Raw genomic sequence first — 21,461 nt, forward strand, 5'->3', positions numbered from 1 at the left:
CCACGACAATGCACGTCAACATGTGGTACGTTTGACGCAACACGAGATTATGGAGTAGGGTTGGAAAGTTCCCCCCCCCACCCACCATATTCTTTAGACATGAGATTACCATCTTTTTCGTTCGCAGCCACACCATTTTAATGGGAAAACGTATGCAAATGTGGAAGATGTTAAAGAGAACATCGATATGTTTTTTGTTTCAAAGCCAAGGGATTTCTTTGATCAGGGCATTAACAACCTGATTGTAAGGTAGAAAAGTATCATCGATAAGAATGGAAACTATTTCATTCAGTAAATGTTTTGTTTTGATATATAAGTTGTTCGGGTTTTTTTCATCTGAAAAAAAAGCGACATTAATTTCTTGACGACCTAATATATATGCAATACTAGAAAAGACGATAACGAAAGAAAAAAACATCTATTTTTCCCAGTAGAGGCCTTGAAAGTGTTGAATTTGAGTTCACAATCTTTGTCAGGAGAGGACATTAAATTTGTAAAGAGAGGATTTACCTTTACCCCAAATAATAAACTAACTGAATTTAGAATTAACGAAGATATACATGAATTTATTAGAAAATTATTATTAACAGAATTTTTTAAGGATAATAGTGATAATGATGGATCTCAGAAACAAATAAAAAGTAATTCTGTACAATCAAAAGAAGGACTCTAGAACTTAATGTCATTTGTAGTCGTATAGAAAATGCGTGTTATAAAATTCTTCCTGTTAAAGATAATACTTCAATACAAGAAATAAATGCATTAAAAAATGTGGAAGAAATTTTGATTCAAAAAAGTTATAAAGGTAGAGTTTTTTATCATATTATGGTTTTGAGAACATATAAATGATAAATAAACTTTTTAAAGTATGTCCTCCAAAATGTGTTAATAGAGTAAAAGGAGAAATTAAAGAACATATAAATGAATTGAAATATGTACATACTAAGAAAGAAAACGATTATTTGTTGAGTAATCATAAACGGGAACATTTTATGTATTACCCAAAATCCATAAAATTAAAGAAGCTAAAGAAATTTTGTAAAAATATCAGGTGAAATATTTTTAGATAAAGAGTCCTACAAAAACCTCTGGAAGACCAATTATAGGTGAAAAATAACAAGGTGGTTGAACCATTGGACTATATTATGGACGCAATTCTAAAATTATTTACATCTAAAGTATAAAGTTATATAAAAGATAATATTGATTTCATTAATCACTTAACGAATACATTAATAAGTGTATTACGGAAAAATATCACATCTTACAAAAATATTTTTTCCAAATATTTCCATTTTGGCATTTTTGTAAAAAGAGTAAGAGATTATTCAATAAAATTTATTTTATTATTAAGATTAAAACCACATTAAAGGTTCCAAGAACCACAAGTTCAGCCTTTTCACATTAATACCCAAATCTACAGCTACTATACTATCAAGTTCTTATAATACTTACTTCACTTTTCTTAATCTTTTGGTTTTAAGAGTAGGATAAAAATTAGTGTTCTAAGAAATGTTTTCATCAGCACCATGAGGAATCGAACCCTGTAGTTTAGCATTAAAGAAGTTATTTTGAGTATGTGCAGCACGGTTCTGGAAATGATATACATTATACATCTAAACAAACCCCCAAACTTCTTTTCAATAAATAGCTCTAAGTACATTACAAAATAAAGAATTATCATAATATCTAAGATTAACTAAACGGCCCACCGGCTTTTTTTGAGATTTTCTTTTTATAAATATGGTGATTAATGAAACTAGGTTTTTAGATATATCGTGGTTGATCAGCTGAACAGATTCTAAACTTTCGGATTATAGCCTTCGTTTACAAAGAAGTTTGTATTACTAACTGAAAAGTCCTGCAGTATTGGTCTATTGTATCTTAATAATGAATTATTTTTGAATATTGCAGATATATAATAAAGGTTGTATTACTCTATCAGATAATTTAATGATAAAATCATAACGTTAAGGAGCTCAACCAGAGGTGCCAAGATGTGATACCACACCAATAGAAAAATCATTTCTTTAAGGAGACAGCTACAGATACAGAGAAATCATAATTGTGAATAATATCATCTTTTCGTGACGTGTTTTCTTTTGCTATAATTTTTAGTCAACGAAACCATGTCTAATATTGACAAGAAAAAAATATTAAAACTAAATTAATAAGATCGCATTTTTTAAAAGAAATGTTCACTAGCTAAACCAAATACTTTTGCGATATTTATTAAATTGATTTCTTTATATTCCTATTGCACTTCTGAAAACTTTAGTCACTTTCACTAAACAAACCTGCTTAAAAATTTAATTGATAACTCCGAAGAAATCCTTGAACTGCCATGTCTCTAACTTAGAAGGGATAGACTAGAAGAAAGGCAGTTAGTCAGCATCACTCGCCACTAATTCTTGGGCTACACATTTAACAACGAAAAGTGGGATTGACCATCACTGTGTATTTGCACTGTAGACACTTCCTTCAGATGTCCAAAGTTCACCATACATGTTTTACATTTCTATCTCAAGCTCCTTCTAAGAATGCCTCCCCCAGGAAACCTTTTTCCCGATTGTTAGCTGTAGGCAAAGGATGTTCTGTTTAGACTTAACCTCATATTTTTTACAGATTCGCCCACCATACAAATAACTAACAGCTTTTATCTGGTACCACTAAAGGTCGCTACGTTGAGTATTGTATGTGTATTAAATTGTTCATATTGTCACTGCTCGATTAAAACGTCCATATTTTGATATTTCATTTGATAATCTTTGGACCAATCAAGTTCTTATGATAATTATTTAAATTTTCTTAATCTTTTTATTTTAAGTGTAGGTTATAAATTAGTGTTCTCAGACATGTTACCATTAGCACTTCCGAGGACTCGAAACCCTGTCACAAAAACTTAAATAAATAAAATATTTATACATATACGGCAAAAATCATTGATAACAGTCATATGAAAAAAAAAAAAATGTGAACGCTCTGAATACTTATGCTCATATTTTTCATAACAAAATCTAAATGTAACTTTTTAAAAAAACCTTGGTAGCTGTCACAAAATTTCTAGCTTACTGTTCTTGAAACCTTTGCATTTTTACAATACTACTGTGTAGAATTTCTTCTGATCCTAGTTGATTGTAATGGAAATCTTGAAATTGTACATGAATCAACGCTATTAGAACTGATCCAACAACTGATCACTTTTCCTTTTTCATCGTAATTATTAATTTCAGAGGTTTATGCAATTCGGATTAAAAATCAATATAACAGGGTGGCTTGCTCGTAGTCGTGCCAGTGTTTTTTGAAAAGGTCGAACACTAACCTACCATTGGTTTCAATATGTTCTTGGAAATACTGAACTATTGAACAATCTGAAAGTGTAAGTAAACAATTAATTATACATATCATGTTTCAATGTTTAGCTGTCACTGGGAGTCTGATGGTCAAAATTACATCTTTATTTTAAGGAAGTATGGGATGAATCAATAAATCAATCGTGAGTTAGCTGTCTTTGGGAGTCAGATGGTCAAAATTACATCTTTATTTTAAGGAAGTATGGGATGAATCAATAAATCAATTGTGAGTTAGCTGTCTTTGGGAGTCAGATGGTCAAAATTACATCTTTATTTTAAGGAAGTATGGGATGAATCAGTAAATCAATCGTGAGTTAGCTGTCTTTGGGAGTCAGATGGTCAAAATTACATCTTTATTTTAAGGAAGTATGGGATGAATCAATAACTCAATTGTGAGTCGTCTGATTTAATTTCTTCAGCCTTTCTTGTTTTTGCAAAGTAATAATTTAAGCTTGACGAATTCACACATGAATGATGGTTAGTATTTAGCTCTTCACATTTCTACTTTATTTATCATTTTTCCATATTATATTTGACATAGCACATAAACTACTCATATTTGATAATAAGGATTAAAGTAGCGTAACAATGACAAAATTACCAACTGAAAAAAATAAATAAAAGCCAAATATAACCTTTATACAAAGAAAATTGGATTAGTGTTCTTGCTTGGTCATGTTTTGCCATCGTAAAAGGATACTTACAGCGAAGCTAACAGACACAGAAAGTGACTCGACAATTGCTTTTGACACATGTTAAACAATAAACTAGTAGATTTAGGGTTACAAAGCGGCTTGTACACAATGTAATTATGATCTCTGAAGATCAAATATCAAGATTAAACCTGAAAATAATGAATGTTATCTATTCATTTTATATTCATTTCTTAGTTTATAAATATTAATATTTAAATAATTTTTAGAACAGTTTGCTTGTAATTACTTTACTCTCTATTATTGTTGTTTTTTTTCATTTAAGTATTTGCTAAATTGTTTTGTAAAAATCGTGAAAAATATTTTTTCTTTTGAACCATAGGCATTCTGACTTTAAAAGAAAAAAAATAATCTTGAGACAATACAGCTTAAAAAATAACATAGTTTTTCAAATAAGTTTAGTAAGCTTGAATTTTTATTTAATTTTTTATAAACAAACTCACCGTTCTCAACACAGCGATGATGCATACATCTTCATCAAAAAGGCATGCTATCTATCGCTAAATATTTATTCTCTTTACCAACAGATGGAAGCACCTTTGACTTTTAAGCTGAAAAGCTTACACTAGTTCTGTATGCGCAAGTTGTCTCTAATTTAGCAGTGAGTGATAGACTAGAAGAAAGGCAGCTTGTTAACACCACCCACCGCCAACTCTTGGCTACGCTTTCACCAACCGTCGCATTATAACACCCTTATAACTGAAAGGACGAGCATATTTGGGGTTGGGGATTCAAATTTACAATTTGAAACAAGAGGGAATCCTCAATAGCCGCGGCACTTGAAATTCTTTTAGACAGATTTAGAGTAAATTAATCTATGAGACGTTGTTTTTTTCTTTTTATTACCAATATTTTCGTGTACCATCAATATCAAGTATGGGGCTCGCGCATACCAGATTCGATTTTATTACTCATCAGGATCTTTACCAGCCTACCCTCAAATTGAAATTATTTTAGGTAGGATTATAGTAAATTAATCTACGAGACCATGGGCGTGGTCAAATACATCAATCAAAAGAATTTGAACTCCCGAATCCGAAGCTGTAATTATATCTCAATTCGGTCAAGAGATGAAGGAGCTATGAACTAAAAGTTTGTACTTGAAGAACTCCAGCTATTCTATGAGCCGCTTTGCCGCGGCTAAAATCTAAGTTTGTTTGTTAAGCATAAAGCTACTCAGAGGACTATTTGTATTGTACCCACCACGGGTATCGAAACCTAGTTTTTAGCATTTTAAGTCTTCAGACTTACCGCTGAGGGTAAAAGTTTGAGAATTCTGTTAATTAAAAACAATACTTAATCTTTATGAGCATTATATTTCCCTTCGTATAGTTATTTTAAAATTATACATTGTTAAGACACGTTATCTTAAAAGTGAATGCCATTCTTATTTAGACCGAGTGTAGCTCATTAAATAGCGTGCCAAACTTTTAAGGTCCAATGGTTCGCGATCATTTACCTCAAAATCGCGCTTCGCACTTTGTGGCCATGGGTGCTTTCTTTGAGTGCCGGTCAAATCTCACTATTCAATGAGAATAGCTCAAGAGTTGGTCGTGTGTGATACTGACTAACTGCCTCCCTCTAGTCTTATAGTTCAACATTATGGACGAATAGTGTCCTTACGTAGCTTTAAGCAAATATCCGAAACAAACGAACATACAAATCATTCTTGTTGTTAGAAAAGGTGGTTGTTTCATAATGTAGTTTTTATAAGGTGAAAAATTGTAAGCTATACTTCAAGCAACGCCAGGAAAAACAACAACAACAAAGAAACGAGGTAAGACTGACTTCTGGTGATTTAGAATTGATCTCAATTTGACAATTAAGAAAATCGCTTGTCCTGGCTATGCCTCAAAATACGTAAGATCTGCTTACTAGATGGCTCTGCATTCGCTTACAAAACAACAAAGACGAAGGAAACCTAAAACCTATGCTAGTGTTGCCCAATATACGCAGACAAATTGTGATCAACTTGTAATGCTAGACGCTACCATACTGAGCAGGGGCTATTAAAAGGTTCAAAAGATTTTAACTACCAAACTGAGACAACTCAATACAATGAGAAGTCAGCTTTACCTGTACACACCAAACTGTAAGCTCGCTCACTTTTCTTTTTTTGTTCTTGTGCAGCTCTTGTAAGGATTCAATTAGAAACCAAACTACACAGAAAATAAAACTAATTTATTTTACAAAACGAAGAAATAGTTGTAAAATGACATTTCTTGTGTTAAGGTTGATTTCACAACAATTTATTTGACATACGGCTATTCGATTGCCAAAGGTTTTTTTTTAACAATTATCGAGATAAAGAATAGCCTTAGCCGTACAATATATATGATCTTCTCTCCTTCTTATAGTTTAGGATATTCTCTACTTCTTCTTGTTTGGGATCTTCTCTCCTTCTTATAGTTTAGGATATTCTCTACTTCGTGTTGTTTGGGATCTTCTCTTCTTGTTGTTTAGGATATTCTCTACTTCTTGTTTGAGGTCTTCTCTTCTTGTTGTTGTTTAGAATATTCTCTACTTCTTCTTGTTTGGGATATTCTCTTCTTCTTGTAGTTTAGAATATTCTCTACTTCTTGTTGTTTGGGATCTTCTCTTCTTCTTGTAGTTTAGAATATTCTCTACTTCTTGCTGTTTGAGATCTTCTCTACTTCTTATAGTTTAGGATCTTCTCTACTTCTTATAGTTTAGGATCTTCTCTACTTCTTATAGTTTAGGATCTTCTCTACTTCTTATAGTTTAGGATCTTCTCTACTTCTTATAGTTTAGGATCTTCTCTACTTCTTATAGTTTAGGATCTTCTCTACTTCTTGTTCTTTGGGATCTTCCTTTATTGTAGTTTAAGATATTCTCTACTTCTTGATGTTTGGGATCTTCTTTCCTTCTTGTAGTTTAAGATATTCTCTACTCCTTGTTGTTTGTGATCTTCTCTCCTTGTAGTTTATTATATTCTCTACATCTTGTTGTTTGAGATCTTCTCTCCTTGTAGTGTATGATATTATCTAATTCTTATTGTATGGAATCTTCTCTCTTTCTGTAATTTGAAATCTTATTGATCACACTAAGTACAACGTTTTTACGTCGGTGTTGGAAAACTATTCTTTTTTCAGTATTTGTTTTTGATAACTATTTATGTAACTAAGTTTGGATATTTTATAACACTAAGTATCTCAAAAGGGAGAAAAAACGCTTAGGAATTTGAAATTCATTGGCGAGTAATTACCATGCCGAATTAGCGAATGTGGTAATTTAAAATGATTAAAATATACATCATACTGGATTTCCAAAACAACACAACTCTTTGGTGGCTGGATTTCAAATATGACTCAGTCCCCTTTTAGAGCTGCACCACATATTTTGGTTACTTTTATGGGGTTCGCGTTTACTAGAGTTTTTAGAAACGACATAGAAAACACAGTTCTCCAAATCTTCCGGGATTAAGATCCTCAATGTACATTTTGTACCTCAGACACAAGTACATTTAATGTATAATAAATATAAGTATGAGGCTTTCCTTATACTCACCCTATACTTGTTGGAAGTGGACTGGTAATTATTTGTATCTTTCTTATATGTTGGATAAAACAAACTATATAGTGTTTTACAGCCAGCATAACTTTTATCCTGGATTACGTTTTATCATTAACACCATGTTATTATTATTACTGTAATTATGAAGAATCTGGACCATTCTTGTTAACAGCTGGTAGAATTTCGTATTTATTTAGTGTTCTGTAAATGACCGATTAAACAAGAGACTACATACATATATACTTAGAAAATTAGTTCTATCGTGCTATACGTGTTCTTATTAACAGTTTCTTCATCTTCATTAATGTTAAAGTTCAGTAATAAAGAACCCAACCTTAAACACGAACAGTTCATAACAGCCCTAGGTGAAAATTAATCTAAGTTGCTTATTTACAACAAACAAATGTATGGATATATTGGGAAGAACGTTTTTTTTTTCTTTCCTTAACGGAGATCGTTTCAGCCTTTCACATTCTAGGATATAAAGTTTCATATCATCGTAACGATTCTGGTGCCCCCACAACCCCACAAGGGATTCCTCACACACCTACCATGTTTTGAACAGATGACTTGTGTCATTTTAAATATTTTCCGAAATGAAACTGTATTTTGTTTTAAATTTGTAATACAATATCTCATTTATACGTTATTTACTAACAGAACAATTATATTGTGCTTTTAATATTCATCTCATATTGTTCCATTAAAAGATTCCAGAAAGTAATAAAAATAAGCTGTCATTGTTTAATGGTTGGTTTTTTCCGTTACTTAAAATCCGTAGCGTTAACAATAAGCACTAATCCTTAAGAGATATTATTAAATAATTATTGATTTTTTTAATTGGTATTTACATCATTTTAATTGAATTATGACGTAGTTTACGTGATCCAAAACTTGTTTTCGTGACACAGCTCTAGCGAAGCTAGAATAAAATATTTTCTACTGCTGATCGATAGCTGCATGCTATATAAACACGCGCATGTTAGTGTTATGGTGGGCGCGTGTCTTCGTAATGTCAAGGTTTGTGAAGTGTTGTTATGTATGCCCAAAATATATCGAGTATGAGGTTGGGAAATTCATATTTCTTATATAATCATAATGACTATGGATGTTTCTCTCATTGCAAGTAGCGTGTGATTTATAATACTTTGTGTAAGATTGACAACACTTTTATTATATAGATTATATGACCGGTAATTGTTGGAATTATTAATTTATTAGCGTTTGTTGTTATATGCCGGTTGATTGTAAGTAGTGTGTGACTAACATTACTTTGTGTAAGATTGACAACACTTTTATTATATAGATTATATGACCGGTAATTGTTGGTATTATTAATTTATTAGCGTTTGTTGTTATATGCCGGTTGATTGTAAGTAGTGTGTGACTAGAATCTTACACAAAGTAGTAGACAACACTTTTATTATATGACCGGTAATTGTTGGAATTATTAATTTATTAGCGTTTATTGTTATATGCTTGTTGATTGTAAGTATTTTACAAAGAAATGTAGGAATATTTGTACTAGAAGAGTGATACGTTTGTGCTCTTCCAACATACATAGAATCTGATGCTAGGTTTTACGTCGTATCTTTTTTGGAGTGCAGCAGAACTTTGGAATATTTCAATATATATGCTAATTCTGCAAAATAAATAAAGATACAATGATAAATATTTCAATTTTTGGTGATAACATGTTTGTGCACTAGAAAAACCTATTCACTTCTGAAGAACATTACTTATGGACAAATGAAATAAATTATTAGATACTGAAACATGAAACGAAGGCAACTTATCAAACAGTAATAACAAACAAAAAATATTCTACGACAAAAATTTGAAAAAATGACGAGGTTGCTAATTCAAATTTCACTTTCTTCGGACATTAAATTGGTTAATAAAAAAACTGGTGTGTCAAGTGAGAAATATAGACTATGTTTACGAGTAGATATGTTCCTTTAAATTGGTTTAAGGTTACTTTTTGATATCCATTGTTTATTATGTGTGACACATAGTAATTGGTATTTTTAACCTGAACGGCACCTTTTGTGACACACAGGATAAACGACTATGCCAGGGACCCCAAGGTTTAGGCATAACCATACACTCCGACATTTAACCAACTTAAAAGAATCATCTTGGTTTGGAAAGAGCTTCATCTTGTGGTTTGGTTTGATGTGTTCAATTGGAGACAAAATAACTAAAAACAATAAATTTGCGCTAAATATTACGCTTTATTTGATGCTATCAAAGACGTACAAAACCCATAGTTTAACAGAACTGAACTAACACCAGTTGAGACAAACGAGAAGCTAGATGAAACAATTTAGCTATGTCAAAACATTATTTAATGGCCGAGGTTAATGAAAATACCACCTTCACATATCTCGTCCGAGGAGGAATTACCTGTCTTAACTGTCGTAGAAAACACCGTTACGTTTGGAAAACAAAGAGGATACTTGCCATGCGTTTTGTAGCACTTATTTCAATTTAGTGGAAGAAAATACGGAGTTATACTAATTAGTTACAAAAAAAATAAAAATTATGATAGAAAACTGTACAAACGTTATATCATAAGAATCACGCAACCTTTATAGAAAACAAAAAATAAACTGCTTTGTCTGGATTTTGAGAACAACTGAAAAAATAAACCACTGTGTTGGAAATATAAAAATAAAATGAAAAGTATTTCAGGAAACACTCCTATCTTTACTCTTAACTATACAGCTGTGCCACTTCTGTAGAACACAACTCCTATCTTTACTCTTAACTATACAGCTGTGCCACTTCTGTAGAACACAACTCCTATCTTTACTCTTAACTATACAGCTGTGCCACTTCTGTAGAACACAACTTCTATCTTTACTCTTAACTATACAGCTGTGCCACTTCTGTAGAACACATACATTTTCGGATTCAAGTAATAAATAGATTATTTCCACAAATGTATTACAACACAGCTTTTGAAATCCCTCCAAAATATCCATTAAATTTCTGGTTATATTTCCATAAACCATCGCGAAGTACGTGTATAATAGCAGCAGTGATCCTTATTTATCAACACCTAATAGCTTTACACACTTCAAAAGCTACAAAATAAACGTCTACAGTTAAATATACAAAACAACTATACACTTTCACATTTTTACAAACTACAAGCATATTTTAATTTTATTTTTCCAAGCTGACGTTGAAAATTAACAAACGTACTTTAACACATTTAATTAGGCTGAACTGAACATTCTTGGTAATGTTAGAACCTCTCCCACAACAATACGTAATACAGTGTTAAAAAAAAGTGATTTTATTTTGGTTTTTCCTACGTCAACATAGTTTTCGAATAAACGTATCTAACATTTTACAGAGAATAATATATTTGTAATTCTTTTTATTTATTTATTTTTGGGGCACGATCAATTCACCTACTCAACATGATGCTGATTAAAAAAAATGCTTCTGATAATTACGAAAAGCCGAAAATAATGTTTCCAAAATACTTGACCCATCATAAGAGTAAATAAAAAAAAATAGTTGAAATTTTTCTAATATGATCGACTTAATGGTAAGACGTAATATATTCTTTCAATTGAAAAGAAATGTAGCAGAAAGGAATTAAAGAAGAGAATAAACCGTTTTATTGTTATTTACCACGTTCTTTGTGTGAATGTAGGTGATGTCAATGGTCCCATGCACATCGAGAAGTAACTACATCAGGGTTGTTTTGATGTTATCAGTGACAAATAAAATACATCAAAGGTGTGCCAGACCATTATTCTTATTCTTTGCTTCCTTAATCGTGAATCACATCCACAGAAAGTAAACCTTTTCTATCAAAGATTAAAAAGTCAGAACAACGTTCGCACTACTTAACTGAGGCTTGAAGTAATAAATGATCCTGTAATTACATATTCGTCCAACTAAATACGAATAGGCTAAGTCGAATGTAACATATTACACTCAATCGCGAAGTTAATATATTACGCTCAACTGTTATGATTCCAGAATCGGAATGTTGACTTTATAATAACTTAAATATAAACAAGTAAAAAAAAAGTGTTAAAACATCAGTTTAAGCTTCGTGATATATTGAATAACTATAAATCATTACAGCACATTGTATTTATACTCCTTTACATGTTAGTTGTTAAATCTTGGTAGCGTATGTTCAAACTTCTGGCTATTACCTTATATCATAAATATCTCTACTACGTTATCACTTTAATTTCTATAGCAGTCTCTAACAAAAAGCTATATAGATCCATAATTATTTAATTTTATTTTCAATCAATCTAAATCACATGTGTATCAGTGATTAATTTCCAACACTCAAATAAAATTGCTTCAAGTTTTAGTATCATACAGTTAACCTACGTATTTACTCAATTATATTTTGCACATTTACTTTGTAAGAAAGTAAAAGATTTTATGTAAAAACAGTGTGGTTCGACAGGAATACTGTTACAACATACTTTCAACTAATTGGAACACATTTGGTAGTAATTATTCATAACTTGTAGCCATTAACCAACTACGCTTCCTATTTTATAAAATACTCTAATTATTTTCATTTAATAAAACTGATCTATCAATGAATGTGTATTTTCCGATACAGATGAAATCGCTGAAGACTTACACAATATTTCAAAGTTTTCATGTTTCAGTAGCGAAAAAGTCGGCAAAAACAAAGATCATTTTAACGAATTACTTGTAAGGAAACGAGCGCTTCGGCAAAAACAACTACATATGTAATGACCGAACTATAAACGTTTTGTGTAAATTATCCTTACTAACTGTTGTTGTTTTTAAAACATTTTAGAGAAGAAGAAACGAAGCTAATTGTTTATCAAAAACAGACTAAATATGCTGGCATTCCCGTTTGATAAAATTTCTTCAAGACCGTTTTTGTTTGCCAGAAAGTTTTATTCAAGAACATTGCGATGATCGATTACGCTAGAAATTGCCTGAAACAAGCTCGCTACACTTTTTAAGGCACTGTGCACTAGACAGTAATGACTCTATTTGGCACAATAAACCTTCATAACAATATCAGTTTTCTGCTTGACAGATCTTTTGTTCTTCAAATGTTAATTAACATAAACACGAGCTTTACTGTTTCATTTGATATAAAGTTAGGGACGACCGAAACGGCCAGAATGTACAAGAAAAAATAACATACCGGATTTTAACTTGTAATCCAGAAAGGTGAACATTGAATTTAACAGGCTTACTGTAAGTTGAAATTTGTTACATTTTATGATTTATTCTTATTACTAGCAGTTTGTAAAGATAAAATAAAAGTCAATCATTAACCAACAATAATTGAAACACCAGGGCCCAAAAATGTTTTTAGTCTACTGAATAAAATAATTTATCATTCTAGATAATTAAGCTGATCCTTTGTATTATTCTACTTTAATGAATTGTTTCGTGTTATGTTGTCGACTTCTCTGAAAAGATGTGTCTATCACATCTAACGAAAATTGTTTCTACATCATCGAAGGAGGCATTGAGCAAATTAAGGCTAACATGCAATGGATTACATTGTTTTGGTATTTACTCAGTAACGTACTGTAACCTGGATCGTTACCAACACTATACAGTGTTGGTGCCGATTCAAGTTACAGCTACTGAATTGAATGTATATATTCATTTATATAGAATCTGACACACAACAAACTTGCGCTCCTTGAGTCATGTAAGTTACTCTAGTGATACAGCATGGAAATATAACTACTTATTCACTCAAAGTGACTGTTCATGATCAATTGATCCCCTTTGAAGAACCGCGTTATAGATACTGAACAAGGCAACCAGTTTTTGTTCCTGAACAATGATTTGTGGGTGTGTTCTGCTTAGAAATATCAATGTGGTTTGAAACACAATGACTTTCTCCCTCCTCCTCCTACACCACTGTAGAGCCATTAAAAATGTGCTGATAACTCCTACGTTGTGAAAAACATAGATTTGATCGAAAACCTGTGGTTCCATTAATTAAGCTGTCAATGATATTAGATTCTGTTGTTTAAAGCTTGTTCGGTACTTCTGTATCACTGTAGGCCTAATAAGTTTTTCCGCTGACAGAATAGTACATCCAGCTAGTAAATTCATTGCTAACTCTAATATTTAGCATAATAGAAACAGTCTCCTTTCAAAGGACTTGACTTGTCCACTGACCAGATATCTACTGGCATCGCTTTCGAAGCCATATTTTTAAAATGTCTATGTTACAGGGCACTATGGTACAGCTGTACACAGCGAAGGACTGAAAAGTTTTAGAGTATGGTTGTCCTTAACCTGCTTAGTTCACCTTGTTTGAAGGGCTACTAAGAACAACGATACTAGCGATACCACAGTCGAAGTCACGTGGCCCATACGAAAGTAGGGCGCTCTGTTGTTGACCAGTTCTTGAATTTTGGTCCGTGTCTGATTAGGCAGCTTATCTTTGTCTTCTGAAATACAAATAAAAATAACTTCATGAATATTATTGCAACAATCACTTAATTTTAATGTTTCCTTACTAAAATATTTTTTGCTATTTTATTTACTATTATTTACTAGTTTACTGCAGTGAATACTTAACTCTGATATCGCAATTAGAACAAGAAAGGAAACTTTTATTAAACAGCATATTAGGTAGACTGAAAAATATGTATAATAATGCGTACATAAAGATATATACATATATATTACGTGTGGCTAATATATAAAAATAAAGGAAAAAACAGAGAAAACTCTTCTAATCAGATGTTTTGAATTTTATTTTTTTATTTAGCGCGGGTAAGTTCGTTCTTACCTTTTTTCTTGGGGATTGAATTGTTCTTGTCCCCTTTAGTTGGCACTTCAAACGTTTTGATGGTTGGTGGTTTTGAGGGGACATTTGGGCGGAACCACCGAAAGATGGCGTCTGAATCGATGGAAGTTGACGCTGTGGTGGAAGTGGTTGTAGAAGTGGTAGAGAAAGGAATCGCGGGCTTACCGATAGGCAAGGTCACACTAGACACTGTAGAACTGGTGGAGGTGGTGCTCGCTATGAGAGATATGAATTGTTTTTTTAATATGACAGTTAAAGTTTAATGTACTCCATACAAACAGAGTGGTGCAAAAGTCGCGCGCAAATTATGATATTTTGAAGGCCCGCCCTTTATAATTTTTTCTAGGTCATGTTTGTATTTCATTGGTTTCCCCTTTTTTGTTTTATTTTAGTAATCGGTTAGGATATGAATAACTGTCAAGGGACATGTAGAAGTGAATTTGTGAGGGATCTTGAACTGTCCCCTTTTTGTTTTATTGGATGGGATATGAATAACTGTCAAAGGACATGTAGAAGTGAATTTGTGAGGGATCTTGAACTGTCCCCTTTTTGTTTTATTGGATGGGATATGAATAACTTTGTAAGAACGTGTAGAAGTGAACTTGTGAGGAATCTTGAACTGTCCCCTTTTTTGTTTTATTGGTTGGAATATGAATAACTTTGTAAGAACGTGTAAAAGTGAACTTGTGAGGGATCTTAAACTGAGTTATTATTGGCGTAAAACTCCTTGGTCTGAATAAAGTGACCTTCGAACAGCTTTAAGGGCAAGATTTAAAAACAAACCTGGTGGTGCGCGACTTTTGCATTACTTTGTGTAAGTAAAAAGAAATAAAGAATGATCAGTAAATAAGATTTAGTATAAAAATACAGGTTCCCAACGTTATCTATTTTGATTCAAAGTAACCTTTACTGAACTACTTACGTTTAGAAGGATCGCAACAGACTTTGAAGATAATCTTCATGTTATGAGTGGCACAGCGTCCACCCATGCGCTGGTGAAGTCGATCAATTCCTCCACCGGATGTTGCTAAACGAAACATCAAGTCATGTTAAAATAATTCATTAAATGTCACGTATACAGATCAATATGATTTAAACGGAGAAAATCTTGAATGCGCATCAAAACATCAAAACTTAAGAAAATGAAGTGAAAAAACAAAAGAACAAGTTGGTGTTACTTAACATTTTCAAGTAGTTTCAATACTTCTAAAATCAAAGGTTAAAATAATTACAGATATAACAGTAATATCATTCGGGAATGTTTACCTTACAAATACAACACTAGTATAATTGAGAAATATTTAAATTCTGTGTATAATTCAGTATGTATAAATGACAATGTAACTCTAACATAACTGAAGAATGTTTAGATTACAAACGTGACATTAGTATAATTAAAAAATGTTTACATTTACAAATGTACCAATTGAGGAAAGTTTAAGTTACAAATGTAGCACTGGTATAATTCAGGAATGTCTAAATTACAAATGTGAAACTAACATAATTCAAGAATATTTACATTACAAATGTAAAACTAACATAATTCAAGAATGTCTAAACTACAAATGTAAAAGTAACATAATACAAGAATGTTTACATTACAAATGTATCAATTCAGGAATGTTTTTGAAAGTACATTTGACCTGTCATTTTTCTGTTGCTATAGTATTCATAAAACATGTTAGTAAACAGAACGAATTAAATGTTCATCTTAAATCGTGCTAGTGGAAGTGGATGAGTTGGGACACTAAGTGTCCTTTAAAAGAAAACCGTTTGCGCTAATGACACACTCTGACTTGCATGAAAGTTTTAACGATATTTTATTTTTATTGGTAATCATATCAGTAAGAGGAAAGACACGTGCTCATCCATTACTTAAGCACTAAGATTGTAATGCTGAATAATCTATCAATGTCAAAGATTTCTGTAAGGCAGAAATTTTAAAACCTTATTGTCTTTTGTTAGCATCCATCACGTGCTTTCTTTTATCACACCAATGTTCTTACAAACACAGATCAAATTGTTAGGTCTAGAACATATATTCGTTTCACTTTCGCATTCATAAACGAAGACGCCGTTTCTCAAGATTTTGATAATTTTACTCGGGTTCATTTATTTCACATCTCTTCATATACAAGCTCAGTTGACAATATTTTATGGAAATACGTTTTTCATGAGAGCTCTTTAGTCAAAGTGGTGGTTTTACTAAATGTATATTTTTTTGTTTGTAATTAAGCACAAAGCTACACAATGGGATATTTGTGTTCTGCCCACCACGGGTATCGAAACCCGGTTTCTAGCGGTGCAAGTCCGCAGACACACTAAAAGTAACAAAAATACCTGTGAATTTAATGTTTGTGATGATTATATGTTTGAAGGAACAAAAGCTCTCATTCGAGTTCCAATGTTCAATGATAAAACATTGTACGGTTTCACAAAAAATCCAGACGGAGAGAAATACATGTAATAATGTCAGCACACACTCACATATAAAATAATAATCTTGACCAGGTTTAAATTCCAGTCCTCCCGGTTGAGGGGTAAACGAACGGAAAGTAATAGTGAAGTACATATGTAGATGTGGCTTATCACAGACGGCTATAACTCGGGCATTGGGATTATTGATCCGACAGGAATCGTATTCTTCCTTGGAAACCTGTAACAGATATGGGTAACATAGAAAGATTAGTCCTATCAACAAGGTAGTTTGTTCTTCGTTTCCTCTAACAAAGTAACATATGTATAGATGTTAGGGATGCACGGGTAGTAAAATTTGGCCGAATACCGAGTACTCGGTCACTAAATTTCGGCCGGGGCCGGGTTCTCCCCTTTCCTTCCCCTCAAAAAAAAAACATACACAAAAATTAAACACAAAAATAAAATTAACTTTTATAAATTTAACCGAATAATCACCAACAGAACATTCAAGTTTTACTTCAACTTTCAGTGCCTAGCCCCAACGATTAGAGCTTAGATACCTAACTTCGACACTCAGCCGGAGCCGAATTTTATCGGGTAACCCAGTACCCGGCCTGGTACCCGTGCATCCCTAATATATATAGAAAATCAATACTCAAACAGTCAAGCAATACAAAATCAAAAGAAAGAACTGCATTAAAAACAGCAGATCCAAACCTGTGATAAATGACATCCAAATGAACAAAAACAAGCCCAAACAAAAATCAAATCAAAGACGCTACAAAAATCAAGAGGATTCCCAGGTTACAAGCTATAATATGGGATATAAAATGTGCCCTGGGTTTTGGAGGTGACTGCGGAAGTAGGACCCACATTGCAGTGGAGATACACCGTCTATCAATCTTAACCTCCATTCGCCAGTCTCATTGTGTGTTTTTTTTTGTTTTTGTTTTCAATAACCAGGTATTTAAACAAGTAATAGGAGTTTTAATGGGAGCTAACTATTCTACTTGTATTGTAAATCTACACTTTTTTTGTTTGAGAATAGGTTTATTGAATATTGTATAAACCTGGACAATTCTGCGTTAACTTACAGGTACATAGATGATTTAATTAGTATAAATAATCCCGAGATAAATAATTTTATTCGCACTATTTATCTGGTAGAATTAGAAATTGAAAATACTTCAATTTCTAATACAGAGGCACATTATTTAGATATTGAAATTAAAATAATTGATAATGATATCAATCTAAATGTTTTGGATAAAAGAAAATATTTTTCTTTTCCAATATGTGGCCTACCCTCTTTTATTACTAATATGCCATACTCTTCTGTTATAAGTATTACAACTTCACTATTATTCAGATTTTGTAAAATCTGTAATAAATTACAATATTTCATTATCAATGTGGAAATATTAATGAAAAAATGATATTCAATGGATTTAATAAAGAAACTGAATAAAATTATTAAAATATTCTGCGATAAATATAAGAACGTATTAAATAAATATACATTAAGTAAACATTAAGGAGATTTTACTGATGGTTCCAGTAAGTATTATGTTTTAATAAGGTCATTTAAACAACTTGGCACTATTTTTATGCGGATGGACGCCTTATCGCATGTAAAGGCTTGTGTAAAGTCTGAAGAATAGTGGTAGCAGTGGACTTAACAGGTGGTGTTTGGGAGTTATACCAGTTTAGTTTAGATAACTTGGTTGGGATTTTATAATTTGTCTATTGTGCTACTAATTAGTGCTTTACTACTACAAAGGGGTCTGGAATGCCAACCTCAGTAGGTAAAGTTTACCTTACTTACCCCCCAAGTGGTATTACCTTTTTATATAACACATATTGAGATTCTATTTTATATCGCTCGAATATTTTGCAAAAATAACACTAGGGGAACTCGTAAAAAAACAACAACATTATTTTAATAAGTTATGACGTTTACATCGAAATGCTTCAATAGAATAGGTGGGATACTACGGCCCGAATGAGTAACAAACAACGAATTGACAGAAAATTGTGTTAATCTTCATGAAACACGTGCAGGACCTCAAAGTGATGTGTCTGTATGGATTGTAAGGACTAAAAGAGTGAATATGAGCACGTAGCATATAGTATGTGTACTGTATGTCCTGCTGACAATAATCAATAAAAATATAATAAAAAAAGCATGAAGCATTTATAAGCACATGAAAAGATGTCCCTCGATGGCTTAGTATTGAGCTCCGAGGCTTATAATGCTGAAATTCGGGACTTGGTCCCTGCAGTAGAGATCAGATAATTCATTATGCAATTTACTCTAAAAATAAAACAATAAAAATACTGAAATTTATAAAAGGACATTAAAGAGTAATTAAGTGTTTGAATGTATACGAATAGTTTCAATACATTTTCTAATCTAAGTATTAGTCAAGACCGTCTTGTACTCCGGTCAGCCTGATGAACAAACTATACAAACAAAAATTAAGTTGAAACGCTAATACAGACTTTTAAATGAAAAGCTGAATTAGGCAAGTGGAAAAATACATTAATGATTGTTTTTTGTTTGTAATTAAGCACAAAGCTACACAATGGGCTATCTGTGCTCTGCCCACCACGGGTATCGAAACCCGGATTCTAGCGTTGTAAGTCCGCAGACATACCGCTGTGCCACTGGGGGGCTACATTAATGAAATTATTCGCTAACTTATCTTGATATCATATCACTCAATTCTTCTTAAACGATTAGGTTGTGCCGATTCACACATAAAATATTTTTCTGGGAAATAATTATTTATGGAAATAGATGTTTTAGTATTATCTTTCATAAAATATAAATTTATTACCGAGTGAAAAGTGAGTTTTTATTAGTAGGATAAGGTAAAGAAAAAGTAAATAAAATAATTTAATAATTCAATTTATGGATGTTTAGCAAATCAAAATACTTTTATTATCACCTTTCATAAAGTAAATTTCACAATTTACGCTTTAATCTGAAAATTAAACAATAATTACACCACAAGTTATAACGCTATCTGTTCAATTAAACTAGAGATTCACAACTCAACATAACTATCAAAAGAATTCAAGTGTCTTCATTATAAATGATCAATTAAAATAAGCAAAATACCAAATTTAATCCAATTTTCTTTATGTCATCGTAGTACGAAGATATAAAACAAAAACAAGTCCATTTCCTTTCTGTCGGAATGCACGAGGTTAATGGATGCCCTTTGATAATTAAATAACTTTTGGGAGTTAGCTTGTACGTGTAGAAATGGAAACAGAATTAACACACATGTACATATTTATAATACTGCTAAAAGCGCAAAGAATCGATCCTAAAGCAGCTAAGATATAAACAAATAAAAAACAAAACAAAAGCATGAAATTGCTAGAAGACCGGTTAGTGTTCCCTATCATATTTATCTGATTCTATCTTCTAAACATTGTGCCTACTAATCAACTGTCGTAACAGGTTTGACTAAAGCTTACTGGAAAATAAATAAAAAGAAAGAAAAAGTTTCACGTTATCTTATTATGTCGGCATAATGAATTACAATAATCAAAATTTATGTATTTCTGTCTCCACTTGATAAGGCTTTTCTTACCTCCTTAAAACAAGCTCTACTTTTAATAAAGAAAAATGCTTATCTATAAACGCTGACTTGTGTCTGTTTTAAAACCGTTTTTATTGTTTCAACAACATAGTAAATCATGGAATATCTTAAGATATGACAACAGAGATAGAAATATAGTTTATATGCAACTTTGCATAAAGGTCGAAAATCCTTTCTAAATCATACTTGTGATAAAGTGTGGTAATATTTTAGTTGAACTGGGATTTAGAGTAAAATCAAAAACAATACAACCATATCCAAAGTACTAGATAATAACTCACATTATATATTATATATCTTTCCACATCTTCTTCTCGGGTCCCTGAAGTATAGACTGGACAAATAATGTTGACCTGGTCGTATTCAAAAGGTATATTTCCCTTGTTGACGTCAATAATGTGGTCTGTATTATCTATCCGGAAGCTGAAGAATAATAAAGAAAAGCGTAAACAATTTTCTATAAAAACGACAGCTGAACATTTCTCTTGGTGTATGACGATTTAAGATATCTACCAAACTTACATTTTAATATTTATCGTCTAGCACCTGAACTTTATTATAATCTAACATTATCTTTGGTATTTTATTTTAACCGTTAATCTTGTCTCTGCTGTAGTTTTCCATAGACGTAACTATTGATTTACCTGTTTACCTTAAATGCGACTACTTTACTTAATGGATAGTGATGGATATAACTGCATTTTCTTTATCTTTTTATAACCCCCAGTGATTTATAAAGCTAGAACTCGAGATTCGAACCGTACGACTGACTCAGCGCAGATATCCCTTATGCAGTTTTTACACTAAAACAAAATTTGTCTCATTATTTTTTTTTGTTTCGATGTTTTTTTTTTCTTTATGACTCTTGGTTTTTAGCAGTATTTCCAGTAACAGAGGCTGTACTTACCACAGCACAATGATGTCTGGACACTCTACACTTTCGAAACATATCATGAATTATTCTATCAAAGTACATTCCTTTCTTCATTAAGTAACAGAGGCTGTACTTACCACAGCA

The 21,461-nt window shown here is 31.9% G+C and overlaps 1 protein-coding gene across 3 annotated transcripts in view; it reads right to left on the minus strand.

Annotated features, from left to right (window-relative positions):
• Positions 1 to 9,814: 9,814 nt before the first annotated feature.
• The window catches only part of LOC106457619 (ephrin-B1-like), a 401,982-nt gene continuing 390,335 nt past the window's right edge, over positions 9,815 to 21,461 (minus strand). For all 3 annotated transcript variants that reach the window (XM_022383612.1, XM_022383613.1, XM_022383614.1), the window contains 5 exons: positions 20,725 to 20,866; positions 16,899 to 17,067; positions 15,334 to 15,438; positions 14,394 to 14,627; positions 9,815 to 14,049 (listed from right to left, as the gene is read on the minus strand). In XM_022383612.1, the coding sequence (XP_022239320.1) occupies positions 13,904 to 14,049; positions 14,394 to 14,627; positions 15,334 to 15,438; positions 16,899 to 17,067; positions 20,725 to 20,866 (796 nt within the window). In that variant the 3' untranslated portion in view covers positions 9,815 to 13,903. The remainder of the gene's footprint in view (positions 14,050 to 14,393; positions 14,628 to 15,333; positions 15,439 to 16,898; positions 17,068 to 20,724; positions 20,867 to 21,461) is intronic.

This window comes from Limulus polyphemus, unplaced genomic scaffold, assembly GCF_000517525.1.
Source record: "Limulus polyphemus unplaced genomic scaffold, Limulus_polyphemus-2.1.2 Scaffold352, whole genome shotgun sequence".
NCBI lineage: Eukaryota > Metazoa > Arthropoda > Merostomata > Xiphosura > Limulidae > Limulus > Limulus polyphemus.